At 41.5% G+C, this 8,662-nt stretch overlaps 1 protein-coding gene across 14 annotated transcripts in view; it reads left to right on the top strand.

The window, feature by feature from the left end:
• Nucleotides 1-3,811: 3,811 nt before the first annotated feature.
• The window catches only part of Caap1 (caspase activity and apoptosis inhibitor 1), a 101,057-nt gene continuing 96,206 nt past the window's right edge, over nt 3,812-8,662 (top strand). For 12 of the 14 annotated variants that reach the window (XR_005504518.2, XR_010066459.1, XR_010066458.1 and 9 more), the window contains exon 1: nt 3,814-4,146. Coding sequence is in view for 2 of the 14 variants with exons in the window: in XM_063288234.1 (XP_063144304.1) it covers nt 3,904-4,146 (243 nt within the window). In the remaining 12 variants the exon portion in view is untranslated. Of the gene's footprint in view, nt 4,147-8,662 lie in introns of all 14 variants that reach the window. The other 2 variants (NM_001034154.4, NM_001415955.1) reach the window with 2 other exon arrangements.

The raw sequence follows: 8,662 nt of genomic DNA, 5'->3' as shown, positions 1-8,662 counted from the left end.
ACAAAGGCTATTTAAATCTTTGGGAGGTGAGTAGGGATATGGGGGTGAGTGTACATCATTAGCTGGGACCAGGGGCCTGGGTATTCCTCATTTGCATAAGGAGGAATTCCAGGTGCTGCTGGACATGGCCTTATAAGGGAAGAGGAAGTTTAACCTGGTGTGACCTCCTCCGGTAGGGCAAAGGTGGGGGCGTAGGGCTATGTGCCAGGTCTTGTAGGGCCTGGGAAGGGACATCAATACCACTTCTGCTTATCTCAGGATGAGATGTCTAGGCTTTGGACATGCTGCAGGCACCTCCTCCCCTCCCCATGACTCCCTGGCCTCACAAACTTGACTGTTGATTTTGTGAACTTAGGTCCTCATGATGCATTACCCCAAAACAGATTGTGCTAGTTACAAAGACACTTATTTTTCATGCTGTGTGTGGTTAAATGCTCCTCAGGTCCAGTGTGAAACTGCAAAGATATTTGAGCTTACCAAAGTTGACAAAAGGTCATACTAACTTTCCAGCTGGCTTGAATTCAAGCTTTGTGACACCGGTAGCTGGTTACCCTAGGAACTGGATCTCTTTTCAGATACATAGCTCAGCATTTACTCATTTGTTTGCTTGTTGTCCTTCACAAATTATTATTGTCTTTCTTGATATCTTAGAACCACACATAAACCTACTAGAATTATGGATACTCAACAGCTGAACATGATTCAGGAATTTTTTGTATTACATGACTGAAGCCCTCACTCAGGAGACCCTTGCTATCTTAAAATTTAGTTCAGGACTTGTAACTGCAGCTTTGTGGGACAACTACATAGGAACAAGCCTTTCTAGCAACATGGTACATTCAGTTCTTAACTCTTGAGAACTATCAGTTGATTATCCCTACTTCCTAGAGAAAGATTTTGGTCAAAATGGGTAACAAAGAGAACCTGGAAAACATCACAAAATATGAGATCAGAATTCTTTAGCTCAGGGAAAACGTGAGGAATAACTGTAGTTACCTAGAATACTAGCAAGGCAGGTTTCTCCCTAGTGATGCCATAAAAGCAATAAACAACCTCAGGAAAGGCCGTTTTCCTATCACATTCCTTAGAATGGTTTCAAACATATTTTTTAAAGATTTATTTTTAAAATTGTATGATTTATATATGTTTATGTGGAAGAATGGTGGAAGTATGTGTACAAGAGTGCAGGTGCCTATGGAGGCCAGAAGAGGGTGTTGGACAACGGAAATAGCAGTGTATTATTAACCACTGAGCTATCTTGTCATGGTGAAATGAAACAAAATTCTCCTATTATCCTTGTCAGTACATGAAACTGAGACAGTTGTTTTGTTGTAACGTAATTTTTGCTTTGTAAAAAGAAGCCAATACTGTGTGGCTCCTTTAAAAAGAAGTCAATGCTGTGTGGCTCCCTTAACACATAGTGCTTGCTCAGTATGCACAAACCCCTGGGTTTGATGTCAGCATAACATAAATTAGGCAAGGGGTTACATGCCAATAATATCAATACTAGGGAAGGGGAAGCAGGAGGATCAAGCGTTCAAGCCTGGGGCTGGAAAGATGGCTCAGCAGTTCAGAGCAATTATTGCTTTGCTGGAGTTTCTGGGTTCCACTCCCAGCAACCATGTGGTTTGCAGCCATCAGTAATTTCATTTTTCAGAGATCCAAGGTCCTCTCTTGATCTCTGAGGGGACCAGGCAGTGTTGTGGTACATATGTCTATATGCAGGCAAAACATTCATATACACAAAATAAATATATCAATCTAAAAACAAATGAACAAACAAACCAAAAAACAAGAGAAATACTTCAAGGCCATCCTTAGCTGTACAGTGTTGCAGGCCAGTCTAGACTCTGAAAGACCCTGTCAAAAAACAACTGTGAACAAACACTTTTGAAAAGACCTGTCTGGCTGTGGACAACAACAACAACAACAACAACAACAACAACAACAACGACAAAAAACCTGGAAAAAAACAAAACAAAACAAAAATCTGGAATGAATCTTTGTCTAAAGAGACTGATGGATGAATCGGAATTTCAGTACTGTGAAGAGGTTGAAATTTTCTAAGTTCATAGCCTAATTACTTTATCTTGGGCTAGTTTTAGCCTTCAGGAACAGCCAGCCGTTCTTGCTCCACTGTGTATCTGTGATAAAACTGACATGACTGCTCCATGGTGTGGTTAAGATGAAGGTTTGTAATATATAGAGAGAACAGCCAGAGGCATCTGTAAGAGTTCACAGGAAAGAAAGCCTGAAGTTGGTCAGGGCTATCTGTGAGAGAGGGAAGAATAGCAGGGGTCAGAGAATAGGGAAAATGGTGAGAGAAGCAGGAATAGCACATAGGGAAACATAGTGAGAATCCCAGGGCTATAAGGAGACTGAGTATCTGGGGAAAGAGAAACCTGGAGCCGAAGGGAGTTTGGCATGGGGCAGAGGTGAGAAGGGTTAGGATGCTAGTTTTGATTTTGAAATGTGTAACAGGCATGCTGATAGGCATCACAGGTAGGCATATGTGCCTTCTGCCAGAGGTAACGAAAATGACTCCTTTTGGTAAATGGGAACCAGCCTCACAAGTTTCTGAGGAATGCTGGCATTTATCTAACTGCTAGAAACCCTCCTCTAATCCATGTTGAATTCATTTCTGGATATTTGGATTGCTTTCTGGAGTTGGGAATTTGAGTTTCCTTTGGATGTGACAATTTGAACTAACATCATGTGATAGTAACAGTAAAAGCCTCTTAGAAGCTATTAACTTAGCAGAACATTACCTTATTACTAATCCATGAGTTGAGAATGTCATCAGATAAGATCTTGGGCCTATAGAATAGTCTCCCTTCCCATCTCAATGTATCTGTCTCTTGGGTATACTCATTAATGTTCTTTAAAAGTTTCCTTGATTTATTTTTATTTTGTAAAACTATAAAAAATAAATAAAAACTTCAGGAAACTGCTTCCACATTTGGAACATAGAATTTGGGGTAACTAAAATCCAAGTTTCTTGGGCTATAGCCACTCAAAGCAGCACCAAAATAAACTCTGATTCCGTTTAATATGAGAACTGTGGTTTTTACTTCACACAGCAACAACAAAAACACACAAATTCACAAACATGAATTCAAGTTCAGGCTTCACAAGGTATATGGTGTGTGTTTCTATTTTCACCTACTTCAGAGGCAGACAGGATGATCTCAGAAACAAAAACCGAACAAAGGAATCCATCTCCCTAGGCCATTTGAGAAAGTTTTACTGTAGGCAGCTAGAACTCATCTCCACGTGGCCATCATGCAGACTCTTAATAAACTCTAAACTCACATTTTTGAACACTGTGAAATAATACCACAGGAAAGTGTCTTTTTTCCCCCTTTCTTTCCATTCCTTTAAAAGTAACAAGTAATCATGCCTCGAAATTAGTTTTAATGATACAAAATACGGAGACAGAAGACTGTAATTTTTGTAGAAGTCCTTGAAGTGAACTTAAAAAAAAAAATGCTCAAATGAGATCGTAGTGAGACGAAACATTTTTTTTTTTATTCTGAAATTCTTTTCATAGTTATATCGTATCACACGCGGAAATTGGAGGCAAAGGAAATTGGAGACTCAGCAATTTTAATTTTACCTTTCCACTTACTTGTACACTGAGATACACTAAAAAGAACTAGATCTCAGCAGAGGTTGGAAAAAAGCAATCAGCTCTGTTGGACTACACGTCACCTTTTAAACTCCAGAAAACCTCAGCAGCTGGCCTGGCGCATCCGAGCCCCTCCTCTTGAAACGATACGTAGTGAAACGCGCCGCAACCGGAAGTGACGCCAAGCCTGCGACACCAGCTCCGGCCGCTACGGAAGTGGGGTTCTGTTGCTGCAGAGACGGCCGGCTGTCGCTGATGGTTGCAGCGCGAGGACCATGACGGGGAAGAAGTCTTCCCGGGAGAAGAGGCGCAAGCGGAGTGGGCAGGAGGCAGCCGCGGCGCTCGCGGCCCCGGACCTGGTGCCCGTGCTGAGCGGGAGCGCGGGTGGGTGCGGGAGCGTTGGCTGCTGCGGGGTCGCTGGCGGCGGGACGAGTGTGGCGGGCGGCGCGGAACGAAGTGAGCGCCGAAAGCGGAGGAGCACCGATTCGTCCTCCAGCGTCTCGGGCTCCCTGCAGCAGGTGCGTGCCTCGCCTCGCGCCGCCTCCCGGAGCTGTGGCCCCTCAGAAGAGCCGGGCTGCAGAGCCGCGCGGGCGCGGGCAGAAGCTCATTGTTAGTGCCGGGGTCCCTTGGGCCGCCGGAACGCTTCTGAATCCGTTTGAACCTGTCCCCATGTATTGAACTTACACGTTTCTGGATTTACTGATCAGTACCCCTTCCCCATTAAACTTTCGCGGTTTCTTTTACTTGTGGTTTTCCCAATTTCCCTAGAGGATTTGAGGGTCGGGAAGTGGTTACGAATGCCGGTGTAAGCACTGATCATCTTTACCTATTTAATGAATTCCGATTATTTTCACATTACACACATATTAAAAAAAAACCCACAACAACAAACACCTGAGACCCAAGTTCAGGAGTTTTACCCAGTTACAATCGCAAGAATTTCAGTTTCTGCAGTTGAATTCAACACCTGGGACCAAAATGTGTTTCTTATGCATCATGAACCTTCCGCGATACCACTATTTAAAACTGTAGTTTGTAACTTACTATAAAGCAAATGAATGTGTTTTTAAAATTCATTGAACACAGAAGTAAAGACGGGTTAAAAGCCCTTCGTACTGCCACTTGGTATGCACGACTTCTGTGGCTATATAGCCACTTTTCATTGTTTACTTTTACGTATGTAATTGGTTATATGCTCACATTGAATGGGCCACCTACCATACATGGTGTGTTTTAGGTGTCCCAGTATCCACGTATCTTTATTGATGAATATTTAGGTTTTTAGTTTTATTGATTTTACATACAATACCAAATGGAACACACTGTTCATAGATCTTGGTACTTACATAGGCTTGGACTTATAGAAGTGAAATTGCAGTGTCAAAAGGTATATGCATTTAAAAAGCGATGAATTCCTCTTTCTCTGCATACTGGCACCATCTGCTATATTGACCAAATGCTTCATGCTCCCGCTACTTGGGCTTCACAACCCAAATGAACTAAACCCTAGATATGTAAACCCAAACTTTTAACATAAAGCAGACGTGTTGAAATAGAACCAAATGCTTAAAGCAAGACTTAACTGATTTATAGTTGAGATAGTATGGATGTACATCTCTGCCAGTCTTCACAAGCGTGTTATCTTCCTAAGTCACCTCCTCATCCCCCTCCCATCCCCCCACCCCCCGGTCCTGGCTAGTCTAGAACTTGCTATATGTATGCTCCATAGACCTCGCCTGCCTCAGACTTAGCATCCACCCTCCTGCCTCTGGCCTTGGAATGCTGACATTACAGGTGTGCTGACATCCCCCCCACCCCCAATCTCTGTTTTTTTCTTTTCTTTTTCTTTTTAGAGTTCTTTTTAGAAAGCTGTCAGACTGACAGACCAAGTAATTGTTTCATCTTTTTTTTTTTTTTTTTTTTTTTGAGCCAGGGCCTCACTGGTTTGGAACTCAAAAAAAAAAATTTTTTTTTTTTGCCTGCCTTTGTCTTCTGAGTACTGAGATTAAAGGCATCCACCACCGCACTTGGCTAAAATTGTTGTAAAATGTATTTTCCTGATGAATAGTTGTACTGAATATTTTTCCATTTTATTTACCCTTTGACTCTTTGTGTAGTTGTATAGATTCTTTGCTTGTTTTTTCTTTTATTCAGTGTTTCACTGAGAATTCACATACATATTTCAAATAAGTGTTAGTTTTTAACTTTTGTGTAGAGCATACAGCAAATGTTAATATAACTTGGTTTAAAGCAGTGCTTTTACTGTCCTAATGCTGGGACCCTTTAATACAGTTCCTCATGTTGTGACTCACAACCATAAAATTCTTTCCTTTGCTATTATTGATAACTGTAACTTTGTTATTGTTACTGTAAGTATCTGTGTTTCCCTATGGTATTAGGTAACCCTGTGAAAAGGTCACAGTCTACCCCCCCAGGTGTCTTGACCCACAGGTTGAGAACTGCTGGTTTAAGGTGTGATTTTTTTTTTTTTTTTTTTTTTTGGTTCTTTTTTTTGGAGCTGGGGACCGAACCCAGGGCCTTGCGCTTCCTAGGCAAGCGCTCTACCACTGAGCTAAATCCCCAGCCCCGATTTTTTTTTTTAATTTTTATTTTTTTTGTAGTGAGAGCTGTGTCCTTTTGCCTTCTAGATTTTGTGTTTTGGAGGTTCGTAAAATTTATAAAAATTCTGTATTTTTAAAAGACGTAACACATTTCACATTTATTCATTTAATCACACGCATACCCATGAGGAGTTGGAGGACAACTCTCACAGGTATTCTTTCCAACACTTGGGTTCCAAAGGATTGAGCTCTCATATTAGGGTAGTGACAAGGACCCTTCCTGCTGATTCTACTCACATACCTGCACTTATAGATTATGCATTTAAAAGAGCTTAGTTTTTAAAAATTTATTTACCTTTATTTTACGTGCTTTGATGTTTTGTTTGCATGTATGTCCGTGTGTGAGACTGTCAGATCTTGGAGTTACAGACAATGTGAGGTACCATGTGGGTGTTGGGATTTGAACCTAGGTACTTTGGAAGAGCACTCAGTACCCTTAACCACTTAACTGCTAAGCCGTCTCTCTAGACTCATACTTTTTTTTTTTTTTTAGATTTATTTTATGTTTTCAGACACACCAGAATAGGTCATTAAGATTCCATTACAGATAGTTGTGAGCCACCATGTAGTTGCTGGGAATTGAACTCAGAACCTCTAGAAGAGCAGACAGTGCTCTTTTTTTTTTTTTTTTTTTTGTTTTGTTTTAAAGATTTATTTATTTATTATATATAAGTACACTGTAGCTGTCTTCAGATACACCAGAAGAGGGCATCAGATCTCTTTACAGATGGTTGTGAGCCACCATGTGGTTGCTGGGAATTGAACTCATGACCTCTGGAAGAGCAGTCGGGTGCTCTTAACCGCTGAGCCATCTCTCCAGCCCGAAGGAGGGAACCAACTTTTTTTTTTTTTTTTGGTTCTTTTTTTTTTCGGAGCTGGGGACCGAACCCAGGGCTTCCTAGGTAAGCGCTCTACCACTGAGCTAAATCCCCAGCCCCAAGAAAGTCTTTTTTTTTTTTTTTTTTTTGGAGCTGGGGACCGAACCCAGGGCCTTGCGCTTCCTAGGCAAGCGCTCTACCACTGAGCTAAATCCCCAACCCCAGACAGTGCTCTTAACTGCTGAGTCATCTCTCCAGCCTTAGACTCATACTTTTTAACATATTACAACTTTAAATTAGGGCTCATGGATTCAATTACTTATATGATTTTCTCCTACCTAATCACATTATTTATTATTAGTCCTTTTCTGTAGTATTTCTGCTCATACCAAATTTTGACATTTTTAGCAGTTTTCTGTTGTTCATTTTGTATTATCAGAGCCTAGTATAGTATTAGAGCAGTGATAATGGGCATTCTCTTCCCATTTTGTTTTTAAAATAAGACTCTGTCCTCCCTTCTTCCTCCTCTTTTTTCTTCCCTTCTATATTGAACACAGGGCCTTGAACCTGTTAGGCAAGTGCTCTAGCACTGAGCTACACATCCAGCTCTAGTGGGAGCAGTTATAATTTTGTACTGATAAGTGTATTTGTGATAGAATGTGAAGGTGACTTTGCTCAGGTCAGGAACATTTCTTCAACTTTTAGTTCTGTGGGTTTGACTTTCTCATGTGGCTTCCTGGTCTGGTGTTGATGTGATTGTATATCTAGTTAGTATAATTTTGTTAAGTATTGGTCAGTTAGTTGATAGTAAACTATATGTGCTGTCTTGGGAGAAGCCCTGCTTGGTGTGTTGGACTTAGGAGCTGTAGAAGTATTTTTACTTTGGGGTAGGTGTTTTTGTTTATTTTTTGAGACAGGGCCTCTGCTTGTGTTGCTGGCTGTGCTCACTATCTGCCTTTCTTTGCTTCCTGAGTGCTGGTACATCATAAGCTAGGTTAGCCTATAGTTTCAGTTTTTGTAGTGAATTGAGTTTGGGAGGTTTACGTATATTTGATAGCAGTTCATAATTTTTCCTCATATGCTTATCAAGGCGTCACAGGCTTAATCTGTTTTTGTTTTGTTTTTGTTTTCAGTCAGGGTGTCACTATAAACCCCTGACTATCCTGGAACTCATTCCATAGGTTAGCCTGGCCTTGACCTCACAGAGATGGGTCTGCCTCTCCCTCTCAAGTGCTGGGATTAAAGGTGTACGTCTTCAAGCCTACCCTAAAAAGAAGTTTTTTTTTTTTTTTTTTAATTAACTTGAGTATTTCTTATTTACATTTCGAGTGTTATTCCCTTTCCCGGTTTCCGGGCAAACCTCTCCCTAATCCCTCCCCCTCCCCTTCTTTATAGGTGTTCCCCTCCCCATCCTCCCCCCATCGCCACCCTCCCCCCAACAATCTGGTTCACTGGGGGTTCAGTCTTAGCAGGACCCAGGGCTTCCCCTTCCACTGGTGCTCTTACTAGGATATTCATTGCTACCTATGAGGTCAGAGTCCAGGGTCAGTCCATGTATAGTCTTTAGGTAGTGGATTAGTCCCTGGAAGCTCTGG

The sequence above is a fragment of the Rattus norvegicus genome, chromosome 5, assembly GCF_036323735.1.
Source record: "Rattus norvegicus strain BN/NHsdMcwi chromosome 5, GRCr8, whole genome shotgun sequence".
NCBI lineage: Eukaryota > Metazoa > Chordata > Mammalia > Rodentia > Muridae > Rattus > Rattus norvegicus.
This window is presented reverse-complemented; position numbering and strand designations above follow the sequence as displayed.